This window comes from Sinohyriopsis cumingii, chromosome 2 (genome assembly GCF_028554795.1).
Source record: "Sinohyriopsis cumingii isolate HCF-2022 chromosome 2, ASM2855479v2, whole genome shotgun sequence".
NCBI lineage: Eukaryota > Metazoa > Mollusca > Bivalvia > Unionida > Unionidae > Sinohyriopsis > Sinohyriopsis cumingii.
The window spans coordinates 97,084,412-97,106,597 of record NC_142962.1 but is presented as its reverse complement, the minus strand read 5'-3'; the positions used below and the strand labels follow the sequence as shown (position 1 = coordinate 97,106,597).

At 38.1% G+C, this 22,186-nt stretch overlaps 1 protein-coding gene across 2 annotated transcripts in view; it reads left to right on the top strand.

The window, feature by feature from the left end:
• The window catches only part of LOC149805436 (eIF-2-alpha kinase GCN2-like), a 205,557-nt gene that overhangs the window by 112,874 nt on the left and 70,497 nt on the right, over positions 1–22,186 (top strand). For both annotated transcript variants that reach the window (XR_016419665.1, XM_089950017.1), the window contains exons 24-27: positions 9,800–10,036; positions 11,396–11,593; positions 16,099–16,247; positions 19,621–19,687. Coding sequence is in view for 1 of the 2 variants with exons in the window: in XM_089950017.1 (XP_089806143.1) it covers positions 9,800–10,036; positions 11,396–11,593; positions 16,099–16,247; positions 19,621–19,687 (651 nt within the window). In the remaining variant the exon portion in view is untranslated. The remainder of the gene's footprint in view (positions 1–9,799; positions 10,037–11,395; positions 11,594–16,098; positions 16,248–19,620; positions 19,688–22,186) is intronic.

Here is a 22,186-nt window from a genome sequence, read left to right as displayed (position 1 = left end):
TTTTTCACTTCGTTTCACACAGCATCACAAAATTATCCTCCCTGTAACTCAGTAACCTTTCGAGTCAGAATCATTAAATGTAACTAAAAGTACCTGATTTATTTCACAAGAAGTATTTTAAATATATTTTGTACTTTTAGCTACATATGACGTTGACTTGAAATTTTATTGAGTTACAGGTAAGATAATACTTGCGATGCTGTGCGGAATTAAATTATAATAACTTCTGGTTTCATATATATTAAAGTATCACTGCTATTTCAGATTACCAGGAATAGGGATATTGTATTATTAATACTAAAATGAATTTTCGGGGAGGGGGGAAGGATGCATATATATTCCATCACATTTTATTTTTTTTGCATCTTTTGATCAAAATCAAATATGGTCCAATATATGAGAGGGAGAGAGTTCAGCTCTTTGTGGATTATTTTGTTCTTTTTTAAAAACTTATTGCTCTGTTCTCTTCCTGTACTTAGGTGGCAACCGTTTTTGATTTTTGCTCATGCTAGATGTACTTTAAATCGCTGTCAGTTCTGTCAGCAAGTTAAAAAATGTCACTGGCTGAGAAATTTACAATAGTAACCACCTGGCATTTCCTTTAATTATATGTTACAATATTCATAATACACATGGATAGCCTCATTTCTCCTTCAAATACGTTCCCCAATCACATTAACATCAGGGATACAAGCCTGCTACCTCTTAAATCCAGCCCTACTAAAAGACGAAAATTCGTCTTTTCTGTCTATCTCATATAGACAAAAGGGCAGTAACTCTTGCCCCTTACCTCCCCTTACCACCACCAGGTGTCACTAGTTTTTAAGCTTCGCTTGTACTGATAACACGTACATTATACCTCCAAACAATCCAATTATTTTACTCTAAGAAATAAAAATTAAATAAAAAAAAAAACAAAAAAAAAAAAAAAACAATCCAAGCAATCTTAGCGTTAAATTGGACCATCCGAAGTTAAATTTGGATTTATTGCATTGGACAATCATTCTTCTACAGGTTGTATACATTATTTTAACAACTTTTTCAAAATTGAGTGACTTTGTCACACTTATGGATTTCGTCTACTGAAGACCATGTTACACACGCTATTGAAGAACACGTGTTGTCAATTAAGAGTTAACGCGATACTAATTTCGCTTACTCTGTTAGTAACGGTTGTGGTATTAGCGAATTAATAACATGCTGAATTGCTAATTTGTGCTTTGTTTTCTTTTCTTGTGTCGTTCCAGTAGAAATGTCAACCAAATGCATGAAATGCAAAAAGTTCAAAGCAAAAGAAGATAACCAAGACTCTTGTATTGTATGTGCAAAGTGTACATCATCTATACCATGCAGTGTGTGTAATACTTGGACAGAGCAAATGTGGGCTGATGTAGTCCAGAAGGAACATCAGCGGCAGTAGAGGAAAATAATGTTGATAGGGTACAACAGTCCACCTTTGAACAGATGCATCGTTTGGTCCAGGAAACGACGACACAGCTATTAACATCAGGCCAGATATTACCCTTATTTCCCTCGCTCGCTTCCACAGCTTTTTCTGACTCTTTGGGGGAATGTTCCCCCAATTTTAGGCTGCCCAGTGGGCGTAAGTCCCCCCGCATATCCGAGCATGGCCTTCGGGCCTGTAAGTCAGGACACATGGGTTTTTTACCAGATCCATCGGATCCATTTCATTATACAACCTCTACGTCACCGGCCGTCCAGCTGTCCCAGCATGGGGACCCTATTGCTAAAACGGTCTGACCAAATATGATTTACGGGGATCTTAGTGATAAATCCGTCCGTCAAGGTGTACCGCCGGCAGCATGCCAATACTATGGCGGAGATTTTAGTGAGAAATCTGTACGTCCAGCCAGGCCATTGGAGCAGCCGGTACCGGTGATAGCAGGACCGTTGCCAACATTCAGACCGACCACATGTGACGGGGAGGAAGAGACGCTGGCCTTCCGGCTCCTTCCCCAGTCGGCAAAAATTAAGGAGATCAATTATCGTCTGTCAGGACGAATAGGTGATCTGGAACGTAGTTGCTACATCTTCAATGTTAGACTTAGCTTCATTAGCCATTATCCGACTCGCAGAAAAATCCGACAATGACCACGCTTGGGAAGTGACGGCCCAGATTGCTAGAGTTATTAACAGGGCAGCTCACCATTCCATGGCTAATGTGTTGACTGCTTCTGCCAACTTAGACCTGATACAACGTGACGCATGTCTGCGGTCCACATCGCTCAAGCCCCATCATACTCAGGCTTTAAGGATGACTCCGTTTGGGTCACCTTTACTCTTTGGAGGAAAAATTGGAGAAGTTTGGAAGCAGGCAGGAACTGCACCTCCAACTTGCCGCCCAACCCTCGCAGGCGTTTAGAAAAAATCCCCTGCCACAGCGGAGGGATGATTGGTGGACCAGAGACAAGGGATCCTAACAATCAAATGTGCAGTATAGATCACAACCCAATGCCAGGAGACAACAGTCAAATCAAGCTAGGAGGCAACCATACAGAGGCGGTAAGAAAGAAAGTTTCTCCATCTTCAAGCCTCCTAACTCTAAAAGTTGACATACCCTCCCCACCACCCGCGGACAGCCTACCTGTGGGCAGCCGCCTCCTGCAATTTCAGGACCACTGGACCACCTTTTTTCCTCAGAATGATTGGGTGATCCAGGTCATTTTGGAGGGGCTTCAGATTTCATTTATCCAACCCCCTCCCCTGTCCTTCTCTTCCCTCTTCACGGACGTACCGTCTGATCGGGAGAAGGATACCTTTCTACAACAGGAGATACGGTTGCTCATAGAAAAACGGGCGGTGGAGACTGGGGGGGGGAAAAAAAAAAAAGCAGTTGCCGGGGTTTTATTCCAGGCTGTTTCTTATCCAGAAGGAAAACGGCAAGTTGAGGCCGATCATCGACCTGAGTCGCCTCAACCAATACATTTTACCACCAAAATTCAAGATGGAAACGGTGAGATCAATCTGTCTTTCCATCCGGCGGAACGAGTATGCCGTCAGTCTAGATATGACCGACGCATATTTTCACGTCCCTATCCACCCCGCATCACGGAAATTTCTCAGATTCGCTTACCGCGACACGGTTTATCAGTTCCAGGTCCTACCCTTTGGCCTCAACATCAGCCCTTGGGCTTTTACCAAGGTTATGGATTGCATCGTCACCCTGTTCCGCTTGACTTCATCTACAGGGACGGCAGTGTACTTGGACGACATCCTCCAGAAACATATGGTAAGTTCTATTCTGTTCAAAGGCAGAAACGATCTTTTAGCACTTTTAGATCATCTAGGCTCTCTCGTGAACTGGAAGAAGTCCGATCTCTGTCCATCCCAGCGTTTTGTCCATCTGGGTATGGAGTTTCTCACCGATCTGAATCTGGTACGGCTTCCTCGCGCTCGCGTAATCCGGATCGTCGAACTCGTCAAGTTCGTTAACAACAGGACGTGGATTTCAGCGAGAGAATTCTTGCTACTCCTCGAATTATTCAATGTGGCGGCGGACTTGATCCCGCCTGGCCGTCTTTTTATGTGTCCCTTACAAATGACGTTAATGGCACAATGGCGCCCCTTTTCAAGTCCCCTCAATCAAACAATAATGATCACGCCCGAGATACGATCATTCCTGCATCAGTGGCACAACCCCGGTTGGCTGGCCATGGGGATTCCTCTGGAGATGCCCCAAGCAGAGATAATGGTATGTACCGACGCCAGTACCTACAGTTGGGGTGACCACCTGTTGCCAGACTTCGCTACAGTCAGCGGCACGTGAGAGCCAGGGGAGAGGCCTCTCCACATCAACCTTTTAGAAATGAGGGCTGTCTTCAACGCCTTTCATTTCTGGAAGGATCAACTCTCAGGAAAAACTGTCCTCATTATGTCAGACAACTCTGTGGTGGTGACTTACCTCCTCAAACAAGGGGGCACCAAATCACCAGACCTGTGCATTCTGATCTGGCAGTTTCTACGTTGGTGCGACAACCTCCACATCAATGTACAAATCAGACACATTCCCGGCAGACTCAATGTCTGGCCGACACTCTATCCAGGAAAGGTCAAGTCATTCACAAGGAATGGTCACTCCATCAATCAGTCTTTCTTCGGATTTGCACACTTTGGGGGCGTCTGATGATCGATCTTTTTGCGACACGGTGGAATCGCAAGTTGCCCATCTTCGTCTCTCCAGTTCCAGACCCAGAGGCTTGGGCCGTGGACACTCTGTCAATCAGCTGGGAGGGGTTGTGGACATTCGCCTACCCTCCCATGGTTTTGGTACCGAAAATAATCCATAGGTTAGGGGGTCAGAACTGTCGGATGATTCTGATTGCCCCTCTCAGATGGAACAAGTTCTGGGTCACCGATCTACTCGATCTAGCGATAGATCTACCCAGGAAGATTCCAACCTTCCCAAATCTTTTCAAACAACCGCGGTTACGGGTGTTCCACCCCTGCCCAGACCGTCTTCTTCTTCACGCTTGGCTCTTGTCCGGACAGCCTTGCGAGACAAACAATTTAAACCTTCGATTGTGGAGAGAATCTCAAGAGCAAGAAGGCCCTCCACTCTAAAGGCTTACGAGAGAAAGTGGTGTGTTTTCAGGGACTGGTGCCATATCAATAACATCGTCCCTTTGAGTGTCTCAATCCCTCAACTGGCCGACTTTTTTCTCTGGCTTTTCGAGGAGAAACAGTTGGCCCCAATTACTATCAAAGGCTACCGCTCCATGATATCAGACACATTCCGCCATCATGGTACATGTGATATTGGGCATAACAAAGATTTATCAAATCTTTTAGCTAATTTTGATTTCAATCGACCAAAAACCCTGTTTCCAAAATGGAATCTGTCTTGGGTTTTAACATGGCTCAATTCACTCAAATTTGAACTTTTAGCCACACTTCGTTAAAGCTACTTTCATACAAAACATGTTTCTTGATAGCCTTAGCTTCAGCATGCAGGGTGAGCGAGTTACATGCCCTTTCCAGTGACCCGAACTTTCTTCAGTTCAGATCAGATGGTTCGGTGGTCCTCCTGACGCAACCAGGCTTTGTAGCCAAAATAAGGTTATCATCCATTGGCAATCAAAGAATCGTCATTAGCTCGCTCTCTTCCATAGATAAGTCAAGAGCAACAGTCATGCAAGATCCTGTTCGTGCACTCAAGCACTATTTAAAATGCGCAGAAGCATGTCGGGACACACATAAGCGCCTCTTTCTTCCGGTCAAAGCTGGTAAACGGGATATCACCCCTCAAGCCCTTGCTTCATGGCTGAAGTGGGTTATACGTTCAGCATATTCTGAGGTCTCACAAGATCAGAGTCGCCTCATGAAGATTACAGCTCATGAGATTAGAGCAATCTCGGCGAGCCTTGCATTCGAACGCAATGTTTCGATCCGAGATATAATAGAAGCTGTTGGCTGGCATGCAGAGTCAACCTTCTCCAGTTTTTATCTCAGAGATTTGGCATCGCAGAGGCAAACCTTGAATCTGGTAGGTCTGGTGTCAGCAGCCCAGATGACCACCAGACCCATTTAAAACAATCAGTACAGCCTATCAGCTTCGCTGGATTCGCCAGTGAAATTTCGTAGGTAAGAAGATTTCAATAACTATCTTCTTAACCGTATATAGGGGTCACATATCATGGGACCCTAGGCTGTGTTGCTGATGAAATTAGGAGAACGGGTTATCTTTCAAATGGGGAATCCAGCCATCATTCCCTAGAAGGTACCTGGGGTGGAGGTAGGATGCTCAGCATTCCCTCCTCCTATTACCTATTCTCCTAACGTTAATGTGATCGGGGAACATATTTGAAGGAGAAAGCAAATTTTTAGTAAATTGTGTTTCTTCGAGAATACTTACCCGATCACATTACTTAAAAACCCTCCCAACCACCCCACTATGCGAGCATCCTCGTATAATATATATCACTCAGCTTAAAAAACTAGTGACACCTGGCGGTGGCAAGGGGAGGTAAGGGCAAGAATTATTGCCCTTTGGTCTATATGAGATAGAAAAGAATTTTCGTCTTTTAGTAGGGCTGGATTCGAGAGGTAGCAGGCTTATATCTCTGATGTTAATGTGATAGGGGAAGTATTCTCAGAGAAACATAATTTACTAAAAATTTGCTTTCTCTATTGGTAGCCACACTAATCTGATCTGGTCTGCAAAATCTTGACCTCAAACAGTCGTTGTCATTGGAATGACTGAATACTGCCACAGCATATTTAATTTACATGTAAATACCACTACAAAGCCGTGTGATTCTTGTAATAATGGAAGTGGAAACATAAATTAGAAGGAATTGCTTAAGTAGAGGTATTAATTGATGATGGAATATGGTACTGCACAAGTAAAATCAGTCATCAGGTAAGTGAGCAATACAGATTTACAATTGTGAAGACATCTGTCTGTCTGTCTGTCTCTCTCTCTCCCTCTCTCAATGGGGCATACAGATTATTTGATTTGAAAATTGTGATGGAAGATGTCTTTATCATGGTTATTCATCTTCTGACTTGTAAATTCTAATGCACATATATGTAATTAAATTTAAACAATGTATATTACAAACAGCGTACATTACTGGTGCATGCTGCTTTTGCATCTGATCAGTGTTAATTTTTATTCTGACAATCATGTAATTGTTTAAAATACTCTGTGGGATCCTATATTTGTTCATACACGATCTCTTCCCCAAAATTAAATATTTTTTGCACATTATTTTTCGTACTCTTGGAGAATTATTTTCCTTACGAAAAATATGATAAAGCGATTCGGATGACAAAATCCATATATAAGTCAATTCAGAGTATAAGACGAAGCTAAGATTTTCTGGTAAAAAAGTATCATCTTACAGGCCAGCAAATACAGTACAACAAACACATCCAAGGATGTTTGATACATATAAATGGATGGCTTTATTAGTGATCGTCAGGTGTCAAACAGTTGTGCCACATGTTTGTTCTAAAATCTGTCCAAATTCCTAATTTTATTTCCATACTTGTTTACATCTTATTCTTCAGTTATTAAAATTTTTCTTATGGGCTTTGGCCCAATCCCAAACACTTAAAATAAAAATTCCAGAGAAAAATGTTAACTTTTGAGCTCATATTGTTTTTGGCAGAATGAGGCTTCAAGATGTTATAGTTTACAGATTTTCAACCCAAGAAATCAAAAAAGTTATCATGTGGAAGTTTCTTTTTTCAATCCTAATTAGTTACTAACCAAAGCCATCTCAATTCAAAATACTTAAATTTAGCTCACCTGTCTAAAGGCTAAATGAGCTTATGGTATGGTCTTTTATCATTGTCTGACATGTGTTGTATCCATCAGCATTTGCTTTTATCATTGTCTGACATGTGTTGTATCCATCAGCATTTGCTTTTATCATTGTCTGACATGTGTTGTATCCATCAGCATTTGCTTATGAACATTCTAAAGGTTACATTTCTGATCAGATTTCAGTTATATTTGGCATATAAAATTATAGCATTAAAACTTGGATAAGTTTAGTTAGGTTTCAATATTCATGCATGTTAATGATGTGATAATGATTGTGTAAGCTTGTGAACACAAGAAATCATAAATTCCATCAGATTCTTGCAAATATATATATATATAATCTTGCATTGTCATGATCTGTGATGACTTTAGACATGGGCAATGTCCACACTTATTAATGAAGTCATACAGTATCTGATTGGCTGAGCTTGTGCACACTCAAGGATCCATATTTCTAATTGGGGTTTTACCAGATTAGGTCCACTCCTATGCATATTAATTAGGTGACTTTGCATTTGATTGGCTGAGCTTGTGCACAATCAAAAATCCATATTTCTAATTGGGGTTTTACCAGATTTGGTCCACTCCCATGTATATTAATTTGGTGACTTTGCATTTGATTGGCTGAGCTTGTGAACACTATTGGCCATATTTCTGATCAGATTTTAAATGTAAGCTTATACCAACACTACCTCAGATGAGATTGTTTCTGAGCAACATCCATGGATATTAATGTGTTGATCTTGCATCAGATTGGTTGAACTTTGTACACACTCGAGGCTATATTTCTGATCAGATTAAATATGTAAGTTTGTATTACAGATATCGCAAATAAATTTGATTATGAATGAGGTCCAGGCATAATAGTGAGGTGATAATGCATTTGATTGACTGAGCTTGTGCACATCCCAGGGACCATATTTCTAATCAGATTTGTATAAGATTTTGTTTGTAACCTTGTATAATGAAGATCTCAGATAAATTATGAGCAACATTTATGCATATGATGGAGGTTATCCTTCATCTGATTGGTTGAGTTTATTCACTCTCAGGGCCATATTTCTGATAAGATTTTGTATCATATTTGGGTTGTAAACTCGTGAGTTTAATTAAGAGTGACATCCATTTATATTACTGAGGTGTTTACTGAGTCTGATTCTCAGGGTCATATTTCCAAGTTTTCTCTGACCTTGCCTACCCCATTTTAGATATTTTTACATTTATGTTAGGGTGTGAGGTCAGAGCACATTTCCTCTTGAAAAGTTGAATTCACCAAAACCACATGGTGTCAACATAGGGTGGATGCTTACAGTTGGGCTTGGTGAACTTAATTGACCCTGCCTGCATAAAGTTGATAATAAGATTATTTATCTTTTCAGAAATTGCAAGTTTTATATTTGTTACACTGCATACCACATAGTCGTAATATATCTCTGGTGAAGTTTCATTAAAGTTCCACAGGGCTTACAGAGCAAGCACAGGTTAACAGATGAATAAAGAAACTGACAGATGGAACAACACTATGATGTAATAAAACCTGTCAAAACAGGTCTAGATAAAGCATGGGGTAAATTAAGACTTCACTGTAGGCATCTTAAGCATCATCATCAATGTAACAAAAGTTTGGTTGTTGCTTTTTAATTTCTGTGTTTGGTTTCAGGTCCATAGTGTAACTTTTTGAACTGCCTCCTTGTCTGAGCTGTAATTGTAATCTTCTGATCCAATATTTTGATGAAACTTCCCCCAGATGTATATCAGCAATAATGTGTCACATAATATTGTCAGTCACTAAATCAAGGTCATAGCAGTGAGTAATGGAATTTTGTCACCAGATACTGTGTAATCTTTTTTACTATTTTGTCTTTAATTTTTTTAATTACTGGAGATATTTTGAATAGAACTTACCCTGGTTTGCATCATCACCAAAAAGTTTGTAGTTGTCAGCCTCCCAGCTCATAGTCAAGGTAATTACGAGGTAAAATGTAAGTTTTATCTGTGTCTGGACTTTATCTTTTGAACTACTGGAGATAAACTTAACCCACTTATATGACTTGACCAGTCAGTGAGCAACATATTTAGCTCCCATGCTCAGAGGTCAAGGGACTCCAAGACTTTGGCCTTCTCTTTAAGGACTCCTTGAAAAGAATCAAAAGGCCAGATTGCTAAAATTTCAATTACAGTTGATATTTTTGAAAATCTTTTCAACAATACTTTATCTGCAGTCACTTCTGGAAGATGCAATATGTGTTTATATGTTCATGACCCATATGGGGGGGACAGGTAGGGGCAGGGTTCAGAAAGGAGGAGATAGTGGGTCTAAATTATACTCCTTTAAATTGGGCTTATGTAAGGAGCATGGGGAGTTTGTCATGACAACCATAAAAATTGATCTAGCTGCTTTTACAGTCCAAAAATGGGTCTGTCAGAGATGATAATTATTTTTGTTATGGTTTATTTCAGTACTTTTTTTTCTAGTCTAAGCTAACCTACTTTATTTGTATTCAACAGAGTAAAATAATCAGATTGCTTCTGAACCATGACCCATCACAGCGCCCTACTGCTGTAGAGCTCTTGCAGTCGGAGTATCTTCCCCCACCACAGATGGAAGAGGCAGAGCTTAATGAAATATTGAGGTCAACGATATCAGACCCACACAGCAAGCCATATCGCCGAATGATCAATGCTCTATTCTCACAGAGTATCAGTCTAGCTGATGACCATCTGTATGACAGTGACATTTACAAGGTAACAATTTCCTTGCCTCGTATGATTTAATGCATGTCCAGGTGTATTTGTTGTTGATGTTGTTGTAGGGTTTAACGCCATTTTTCAGCACACAATAGGCTATACATGGCGGCCAGTATTAATGGTGGAGGAAGAACCTGGGAAATCCCTGGAAAGAACCACCGACCCACGAGAAGCTACTGGCAAGCTTTCTCTCATACCATCATTGGCCGAATCTGAGACTAGAACCCTGCAGGTGTATTAGGAAGTTGGTAGATTTTATATACTGCATCTGTTTCCATTGCCAATTCTTAACTTCACAAAAAAATGACAGTAAGGATGTTGGAAGATATATTAAAGTTCATTGAATTTTGCTGATATTTTTTAAATTGCATTTTTGCTTCAGATAGATGGCATTCGTACAGAAAATGTTATGGTTTGGGTTTGTTCATGAAGTGTTTTTAGATACCTTCAAATTTCATATAAACTTGCATCAAGTTTGGATAACATATCATCACATATTGTCCAGGTTACACTTTGTAACACATTTTAATATACGTACCATATTCACTGAAGTAATTTCCTCCCTCAAGTAACGTGATGCACACATCACACCACCTCCCAGTTTTGACCCAAAAATTCCTGGAGTAAATGTGTACTTATTTTCATTATTTCTAGCAGCGACGGTATTTCCTTCTTTTCTCGCTTATTTTGATGAAACTTTACCATAATAGTCATTTAACTAGCTTGAAGGTCAAGGACATAAGTAAGGGAAAAATCACAGAATGGGTGTATCATTGATGATGCCATTTTCTCATTCATTGTTGACTATAGAGGATGTAAATCAGTGAGCACAGCATTGCTGAGGTAGCAGTAGTATATAGTATGAATATAAATGTTGCAACTATTGCTCATATCTGGAAATTTTCTCAAGTGCACAATGCGAACCAGTGAAATACACTTGAAAATTGGATGACCAGTAAGTTTTGACAGTTATTTCCTTTTGTTCAATCTTGGGTCTTAGTTCTGTATAGTAACAATAATTTGGTCATGGTTGGTTGCTTCTATATTTGTAATAGGTAGCACATGGTCAGATTAACAAGGCAACATTTTATTGAAAACAAATGAGTAATAAGACAGCAATGGTGTTATATTAAGTTTATGAGTTTTTCTGTTTGGACATGATATTCGATATACTATTACATCAGTCACCAGCTAAGTCTTTTAAGACAGATCTGATCTTGAGCATGAATGCCAGTATGACCAGCACTGCTAAAACAAGATTTTCTTTTATTTCTATTCCTGTGTAATTTGCACATTCCCCCAAGAAACAAATAAAGGTTAAAAGTGAATATGACACTAAAAATACAATCTTTCCAGGGCACATTCTCCATCAAAACAAACCTAGTGAATAGACAGGTGCATGACAGTTTGGAGAGAATCTTCCAGCGCCATGGAGCTTTAAAAGTGATCACACCCTTTTTGATGCCCAAACCTGCATTATACAGGGATACAGAGCAGCATGTTTGTATGATGGATGACAGTGGTCAACTATTGGGACTGCCACATGATCTGAGGGTAAGAAGTTTATAGCTAACTAGATTCAAAGCCAGTGTGATCTTCACTGTTTACAGTATTGTACTTTAAATGTTAATTCATTTGACTTGTATGATGTTCATTTCCTTCATTACCATGCCATGTTTTATATTTAGTGTTACCCTTGTCTGTCAGTCACACCATACATCATGTACTCAACTCCCTTTTGAGTGGTGGGGTCCAGAAACATTGACTGCAGCATAAGTGGGGGGTTACAAGTTAGCAAGATTGACTCTTGACAGTCAGGGAGTGGGTGAGCTGGATGGGCAGGATTTTAAATTGAAGTCTTGTATGATGAGATTTATAATTCATAAAATTTCTTAAACTTAAAAACAATTTTTTCTCAAAAATGCTTGACAGAATTTTACCAGATGTAAAAGAAAGCATCTTGGCATCCTCTGTTTTGTACAAATGATGCTGGTTCAAATATATCACAGTTGCTAAAATTAGAAAAACATGTAAATGACTTATTCTCAGAAATCACTGAACAGAATTTGACCAATTGAACAGAAGCATCCTTGAATGGAGGTTGTTTCAGTGTTAGTCTGCCATAGAATATGGCTGATGGGATATGTAAACATTTAAATGAGATCTTTTTAATAAAAACCTGAACAGAATAGACTAGATTTGTCAGAAAGCATCATGGCAGGAAGACCTTACAAGGTTTTATGAATAATGCTGATATGCCATCCGATTTTGGCTGCTGATACTAAACATAGAAGAACCTAAAAATGTCTTTTTAAATACTGCTGAAAATAATTTAACCCAGAATTGACAGAATGCTAATCAGCAAAGAAGCCTTTTGTCTTTTTTACCAAGGATGCTGATCCTTAATTAGATATGGCTTCCATTACTGACAATGACATCTCAAAAACTGCTGAATAGAATTAAGCCAGATTTAACAGAAATCATCTTGGCTTGAAAGCTTTCAGATATGTACAAATACAATCTGTCATCAAATATGGACACTATTTGTGACACTATTTATCCAAAAATGGTATATAGAATGTGACTGAATCTGAAAGAAAGTGTCTGGGATTGGAGGTCTTTCAAGTCTCTACAAATGATTTCTGATCCATCATCAGGAATGATTACAAAACCGCCCTTTAAATGTCATCAAGTTTCATATTAGCTGAGATTTATTGTCACACAGCCCTTGTATTTCACTTTGAGAAAAATGTCAGCCAGGTAAGCAAATTCTGGCCCACTTGTGCCTCGTTGCATTTGGTGGTACAAATTGTTTTTAGTCCTACTATTCATAGACCTAAAGAATTAATATGAATGACTGTCATCCATCATTTGTCACTATTCCTCCTAAACTGCTGGGAGCATTGATATTAAATTTTAGTCACACATTTATCCCAAGTTTGTTCCTAAAGGAAGATGGTACCCCTAGGACAGCCAAAATGGCCACCACAGTGGCAAGCTTAAATATTTTATTACTACTCCTCCTGAATTATTGGTCATATTGACATTGGGTTTTCACTAAAAGACTCCTAATGATGTCTAGTTAGTCCAGAATGATGACGGTACCAATCTAACATCCAATGTGGCCACCATGATAGCAGTTGTTTGACAATCTTGTTATCGCCAATCTTTCTGAATGAATGGCACTATTGACATGGTGTCTTCACTAAAAGACTTCTGAACAGCCTGGTTAGTTGTGAAAAAAGTGCCAATCTGACATAAAATATGGCTGACAAATCTTGTTACCGTGATTTAGAATGAATGAGCCTGTTGACTTGGGGGCTTTCTCAAGAAGGTTTCTTACAATATGTAGCTGGTCTTATATGAAAATGCTGCTGATCAAACCTCCAGTATGTCTGCCATTGTTGCCACTCTTGTTCAGTTCTCAAAAGATGGTTATACAGACATAGGGTGCTAAATGACATTTTTTATGTATAGTTGCTTCTAATTGAAAACAGTAGTGATCTGATTTCCGATGGCCTTGTGGTATCCATCTTGAAAATCTTGTTATGTCTGCTTTTCTTGAACAGATGGTCATATTGATATGGTTTTTTTGAACTAAATGACTTTGTATGATATTTAGTTAGTTCTAAATGAAAATACTGTCATTCAGACCTCCAATATGGCCACTGTGGTAGCCATCTGCCTTGATGTCCATCCTGGAAACTTTTATTATGCTACTTGTGAATGGATGGTCATATTGACATTGGGTTTCACTAAAACACTAGTGACATGTAGCTGGTTCTAAATGAAAATATCTTCATCTGACCCTCAGCATGGCTCTATCTAAAAATCTTGACTTCTCCTGCATGTATAATGACATTGACTTAGGGTTTTAAATTAAAAGGAGCCACTTTTATGAAGGGGTTTGAAAGTCACAGTGTCAATTTAAAAGTCATTGCTCGCATTTCCATACTTCACTGAGCTGAAGAAGACACTAACCTATACAAATAAGATGGAAAAATGGATTTGACAGAACTTTGTATTCTAGTGAATATACTGAAAGCACTTTCACATTAATTTTACATTTCATGGTTAGAAGACTACAGCATGAAAGCACAAATAAGTACGAATATATTTTTATTTAACACATTTTGTGGAGATATCTGAAGAATACCTTGAATAATGCCACTACAGTAACTTAATAATCTTTTTTCCAAATGGTTTCAATTATAGAGTTAATCAAATATGTGGGTATAACTTAACATTGTCTGAAATGAGTTCAGTGATCTTCTGTCCATAATATCAAGTTCAGTGGTCTTCAGTCCATAATATCAAGTTCAGTGGTCTTCAGTCCATAATATCAAGTTCAGTGGTCTTCAGTCCATAATATCAAGTTCAGTGATCTTCTGTCCATAATATCAAGTTCAGTGGTCTTCAGTCCATAATATCAAGTTCAGTGGTCTTATGTGCATGATACCAAGTTCAGTGATCTTCTGTCCATAATACCAAGTTGTGTGGTCGTTTGTACATTATATCAAGTTCAAGGCAAGTGGCATCAGCCAAGAATTTGTACTGCACTTGAGAACATTTTAATTCAGACCTGTAAGAAAATATTTTTTAAACAAATTTGGTATATTGGAATTTCTCATGAATACCTGAGATGGTTTCATTCCTTAGCTGTTAAAAGGAATAAAAAGACAGTAGAAATGGATTTGTCTGGGATTCCAGGATATTCTGTTTGGTCTGTGGTACATTGGTCTCATTATTGGGACTCATGTACTTTATAAATTTAACTGATTTAAATTGTCAATACTTTCAAATTTACTATTGCAGATGTAAAATAAAACTGCATGGATATGTCCATATGTATGCTATAACATTAAAATCTTGGTGTAAATGAGTGGAAAATTTGGTAGTCTTTAGAGACCACCCTATAGACTCTCAACACAGAGAAGTCACTCCCCCCCCCCCCCCCCCCCGCAGAGCAGGAAGAAGTGAGAGACTATTGGTAAGACTTGATAAATTTTGATGGTGATGCCAAAGCAATGTAGTTTACAATAATAGTAATAATAATAATAATGTTGTGGGTTTAATAATGCTATATTTTTCAGCACACAATAGACTATATATGGTGGACAGTATAACTGGTGGAGGAAGAACCAAAGAAAACCCCACTAGGAACCACTAACCCATGGAAAGATACTGACAAACTTTTTCACATGCCTACTTTGGCTGAGCCCAAGTATTGAACCTACATGGTCAGAGATAAGAAGGCAGTGATGAGTAAAATCGTGTTTTAGACCAGTCTTCCACCGGGGGACCCAATAATAATAATAATAAAATGATAATTTTTGTATTAGTAGTTATTGTTATGGTTTTAGTAATGCAGCTAGCTACTGCTGTTAATGGTTTGGTGTAAAATTACATCTTTATGTTTGTTTATTACACTAGTTAGAGATCCATTTTTTTAAATTCATTTTAAATTTATGACTAAAATTACAAGTTGTTACAGATATTTATCTGAGGCATAAGCCTCATAAATAACTTGAAACATGATCATGAATCAGCCTAAGTACAGAAGTAAACTGGACTGGTTCACAGTATGTAACAGCAATGGCAGTGAACCAAAAGAATTTGACAAAAAACAACCTGATTTTAACACCTCTCAGTAAATGACACTAATCTACAATCAGATAATAAAAGACCCACCCATAACCAGTGAGCAGAATTTGAATAAATTTTCAGTCTGAAAGCAGCCTACCAACCCAGCTCTTTGCCTAATAAGCATCAGGAAGGTGAACACTATCAAGCCCACTTTGGCCTCTTGTTACATGCATTACTCCTCTTTTAAAACTGAATTTCAACATGTGTGCTTTTTGTTTTGTTCAGAACCTCATCTTTCATCACAGGTATATTTTGTAACTTGCCATTGCATGAGAAAGTTGTATGGTATTAAAGCTCATGTAAAATTGACTACATTATAATTGATATGAGTGTGTGATCCTTTTTGTAAGAATTTCAGCCTCAGTATACCATGTAAACGTGTTGTTACTCGAGAATGTTGCCATTCATTGTAGGTGCCCTTTGCTCGTTATGTTGCAAGATACAACATTCATCACATGAAGCGTTACTGCATAGAGAGGGTCTTTAGGAAAAAGAATTTAGGATTCCATCCAAGGGAACTGACAGAGTGTGCTTTTGACATTATCACCAATACACCAGGAAGGTACAGCTTTCCTTGATGTAAATTATTTACTTTATTGACTTGTCCTAATATTTTCCTTCTCACAGAAAGGAAGGGAAATATATCTTTGCTAGATAGGATATGCCAGGTAAGAGATGTTTGATAATGTCACTGCATTATATGTTAATTCACAAACTGGAATTAAACTTTGCTTGCCATTAGCTCAGCTGACCTTTTGTCATACAGGTATTAAGGTTAACAAAAGTTAATTTGTTTAGGTTCGTAATTGTCATAGTGCAAATTATTACAGAGGAAATGTAAATTTAAGTGTGATTAATGTAACAAAATACATTACTAGAGGAATAAAATGGCTCAGAAACCTAAAGGAATAACACCTGATGAAAAGCATATCATACTGCACTGTAATAAGGAGGCATAAGTACTTGGAAAGTGCATCATACTACACTATAACAAGGAGGTAGTACCTGTAAGTATTGGTAACATTATGGGAAGAACTCAGTCTACAATGGTGAGGTTTTGACACAATTCAGTGCAACAGGGTGTGCAGAAAATCTCCATATATGAAATAGGAGTGCAAACTCTCCAGAGGCATTCACAGTTTTTGAATTATTTTAAGCATTGCTGTATGGAAGAAGCTAGTTATCATTAAAGTGTTCAAATTAGACGAGTTAATTGGTGTGGGAAAAAATCAGGAAGGACCTTTCAGAATGGATAACATAGGGTGATATCCAGTGATGAAATGTCAGGTGTATGTTGGTGCTGATAACATAATGGATAGGGTAGAGTGAAATTTAGTTATGAATGTCGGGTGGTAATTGGTGATGATAACATATCGGATAGGGAAGAGTGAAATTTAGTAATGAGTGTCTGGTGGTAATTGGTGATGATAACATAATGGATAGGGTAGAGTGCAATTCAGTGATGAGTTTCAGGCAGTAGTTGGTGACAAGTGTCAAGTGGTGGTTGGTGATGATAACAGAATAAATGCTGTAGTATCATTTATTTTTGTGGATCTCTATTATCTTGGTCTTGTAAATAAAGACAGTTTTGTGGGTGCTTAAATTCATGGTTTTGCCTGTCAAAGTTTGCATATTTGTATGAATTTAATTTCATGGATTAAACGCTACAAATACCCAAAATAAAGAATACAAAGGAACAAAGCTGTTGACAGCAAATGATAAATTGGTAGAGCAATACTACCACCTGTATGAGCACACACCAAATGCATCACATATGAATATTAATCACTTAAACCTGTGTTTTCTTCCAAGTGCATAATATCAGTGGAACCAGACGCAGCTGACAACACTAAAACAATACTACCATCTGTATGAGCACAAATCAAACACCTGTCAAGATCAATCACTTACCCTGTGTTTTCATCAGAGTGTTCAGTATCAGTGGAAGCCAATGCAGCCAACAACACTTAAGACAACCCATTATTAAAGTACATCTGTACGAGCTCTTACTTAAACCGCTGTCTCTGGATCAAAACAAGTGTTGATTTCTGTACTTGATGACAAGAGGGAGATTAAAATATTTTGCTCACTATAATGAAACCCAGTACTTTCATGCCCCCATCAGCTCATGCAGGAAAGACTAAAATATGACTGTCTGAGGGTGTAGATTTCCATAACTATTGGTATGTGACTCCCTCTGGAATAATGAAGAATTTATGATGGTGTGGGTAATGTAATTATTGGATATGTGAATCAGTCACATGACCTGCTGCTCATTGCTCATTACATTCGTTAGGCAGCTGCAATATCTGATGCATTCAGAGCCCACCTGAAGTGTGAAGATGCTTACCAAATTGAAAGACATTGGAATTACTCCCTTGTTGGTGTCTGCCTTACGTACAGACCAACTTCAGCCACTAGCACATAACGTCTGCAAAGAAGAATTAAAATCACGTTTCAACAACTGGTATGTTAAACAAGTCATGGAGTCCATCAGGGAAAAGGAAGATTTCAGTGGTGACAATCAGTGTACTATATTCATGGATTTTGGAACCTTATTAATCTAGCCTATTCATGCTGAGTGGATAATTGCAGATAATGAGTGTTGCAAATCTTACAAAATTCAGTTTTCATATATCACCACTGTGATTATCAAAACCTCACAAGATAATATTTGATCTTCGTGAATTAAAAATATCCTCAATAACTCCTCTTGTTTGAGAGAGTAAATTCAATGAAATCCATGCCTCCCATCACTGCTATGTATCCCTGTATGCATATGAGTCAAAATGTGGAGGCCTGGTTAGTGATGCCATTGGATACAGTCTCCATTTGTTTTGCTGCAGAAGTTATAGCATACTCAGTTGAAACAAATTATATCATCTTTTCAGATTCCTTTACCACCCTGGAAGCCTTGCAGAACCTGAATTTTGACCTGTTAATATGCAAAATCTTACAAACACATGATCCTGATACAGTCTAGAAAAAGTGTTTTGTACTGTCAGCTGCCTAGTCACATTGGTATTAAAGGTAACAAAAAGCGGATAAAGCAGTCAAAAACTGCTGCTTTGCAGTTACCTCTTTCCAAAATGGAGGATTTCATCTTCCTACCTTAATTTTATTTAAATTGGCATGTTTTTCACACTTCGCAAAATGTATGGAATGAAAACTGCACAAGCAAACCCACCTTTTTACATTGGCATCCTACATGAGTAACATCTCGCATCAATGTGGTATTGTGTTAATTGCTTATTGGACACACATGATACTTGTATCTGATTTGTACATTCCTAACTCCAGAAATGTGAACCTTGACCACCAGAGTGCATACCCTATCAGTGTCCACTGACAGAGGAACACATACTTGTTGAGTATTTCAACTTTCATCCTGTGAGACAAATGTTTTTTGATGTGAACTATGTGGAGCAACTTAATGATGATGTACCACAAGAGAAAATGACTTGAGAGAATATGGTTTATATTCAGAATTTTGACCATGTTTTAAGGATTGTATATAATTTAACATTACTTTTGATTTTATATACATGTACCATTCACATAATTTAAACTTATTTACCTTTTAACTTTTGTCATTTAATGCATGATGCTTATGTTTATTATGGAAGGTTTCATCTTTCTATAAATTATTATGCAAATCTTTATTTTTTGTAATTTTTTTTAATGAACTTTTATCATCACCATACAGCCAGTATTGTGCTGACATGCACTACAAGTACATGTACCATTACTCCAAATGTTAGATCAATTAAGATTTTTTATAGAACCTTGGAATAAACAGATTAATGAAATATCCTCACACTTGTTATAACAACAGTATCATATCTGGATGGCTAACTGACTGGAGCAAATCCATTTCTCCCTGTGAGTGAGGATAATCAGCATTTTGAAGTAATTAATTCATCATCTATTTCCAGTTTGATTCCTGATGGAGAAGTCCTTGCACTTGTGGAGGAGGTGATAAGGGATTTCCCACCTTTGCAGGTCAGCTGACATCTGTGTTTATTGTTTTGCATTTGCTACCAGACAGTTAGACATATCTTTGTTTTATTTTGGCAATAGTGATGCATCTATATAACTTGTAAACCATCAGAAAGCATCTTTTTGGGGTCAGAAACTGTTGTAATTTAATATGATAAGAAAAATGTCAGTGACAGTGTTTAATTATTACAGTTATGACTAATTTTTAAAAGAGTTCAAAAGTTTGACATTTTAATTGTTTGGACAGTATTTATCATAGGACAAAGAATTCTCAGTATTAATGGTCTAGGTTTTCATGATCTCTGATTTGACTGAAAATTTGGGCTGCTGCTTTATGACAGTTTGGATACTTTGATTTTTAGACAAGTATTTTCAGTATGAATAATTATAATAATGCAGTACCCTTTTTTTTTCAAGCTTTTGTGTTTGCACCCCAAAAATAACAGCAATCATTGGATTTCAAATAAATTTTGTATGCATCTTTGATCTTTGCACTAGTTTATTCCCAGCTTTTTACATTTTACAAACATCATTTTTTAAAGTTATGGTACATTAAATTTGGATAATTCCCCCTCCTTAGTGTAAGATCCTGTTGAACATATATAGCAAGATGGTCTGTTTACAAAGTACTCATTGCTTATGGTTTACATTGCTATCTGGACATTCAGTCACAGAGATTGATGACGTGTCTATGGATATTTTTTTACATCATTCTTCTCTTTCTTTAAATACATTGCCCAATCATAATTAATTAGGAGAACAAGTACTGCCTTGTAAATCCAGCCCTCCCAGATAACACTGTCTGCTAAAAGAAGCTAAAAGTTATCTGCCCCAAATCCTATGAATATCTCAGATATTACTTCAGCTTGTGCTGAGAAGTATGTTCTCACTACAAGAGACCTTGCAAAAGCCAGAATCAGCTTTTGGAAGATATAATCAAAACAAGTTGGAGAGTCTTTTCAATTCTTAGGAAAGTATACTAAAGCTATAATTCCATCTTTTCTCTCTTCCTTTGCCAACAGAGTTCTGCCTTTACAATTTTCTAACACTTTGTTGTCTTCACATGTTTATTGGTATTTGGGTACTTGTATGGTAGCCTGTGCAATTTCACAATAAGTTTGGGATATAATTATGTTTTTTGTGGATGCAGGTCTCTAGTGCTTATAGAAAACTTAATATATGTGTAATTCCACTCCGACCAGGTACATACAGGTGAGTTTTCTATACCAATACATTCTTAACATCCAGGTACCAAGCTTCAATGATTTTACCAGTACAAGCCATCACTGACCCTTCCAACAAGTAGCATTATCAATTGTATTATACCTGAATGCTTCATAGCTTTATTGTCGCCCGCTGTTGCTAATTTCTAGGTAAAATATTATAATGTATAGCTCTGCACCAACATTGTATTCATAAAGACAGGTGCAGGACAACACAGGTTTATAAGTTCTGCTCTGTTTGTCTTATAGATTTGACCATGGGCAAAACATATAAATGCACAGCTAAGGATGATATCATAAGTCTACAGGCTGACCTGTGGGAATTTCTGATGGATAAGGGACATAAATCAACAACTGGCACTTCAGCTACGAAACACTGTAAATCTACACACTCAGAGACAGACCCATCACCCAAGTCACCACCACAGAACTTATCATTATTGGCAATACATACAGGCCTTGCCACCTCAGGGTTTGTCTCTGCATCTGTTGCTGAACAGCCAAAAAAGTATCATCTCACACAGTAGATGAACAGACCAGTTACATGGATCTAACCCATCCCAACATAATGAATCAGGCAACATCCTCCCCACAAAGATGGCCTACTAGACCATATACAAGGGACCATAGGGGCCATGACCATAGCATATAATTGACAAATCACCGGAAGACAGTCTGTCATCCACTTCATTGAACCTTGCCTGTACATGCAATTATGGAGATCCATCTAACCTACATACTGCCTCAAGACACTTGTTATTTACAATGCCAAGCTTAGTGACTCAAATTCCAACAGATGTTGCTTTGCAGTTTTATCAACCCTTCGTCTCTAGAAGGGACTCTTTAATCAGCCACTGCTTGGAAGTCACAGTATCAAATTTAGGGTGCTCACTGAGCTTAGTGAGTGGCAGAACTCGACATTCTTCACCAGCTAATTCTCAGGCAACACAAGAGATATTAGCATCACCTCCTGCAAGCAAAGAAGATGATGCTTGGTCTCAAGTTCTTTTGTTGCTTCAAAACTATATGAAGATGTTGGAAGACTCAACCTTCCGAGTCTCAGTCAAAGAAGTTATCTGACTTTTACCTCCTCTGGTGTTCTGCCTGCCTCCTCCCACTCCATTACCTGGACCAGAGCTCCTGCATTAGTTGATATTATGACAAAAAAGGAAGAATCCAACTTAAGATTAGTTGCGTGTTCTGGCAGAGTTACAGACATTTTGAACTGTCTACATCATCAGTTACAAAAACCAAGCATCAACTGACTACCAAAGCACCT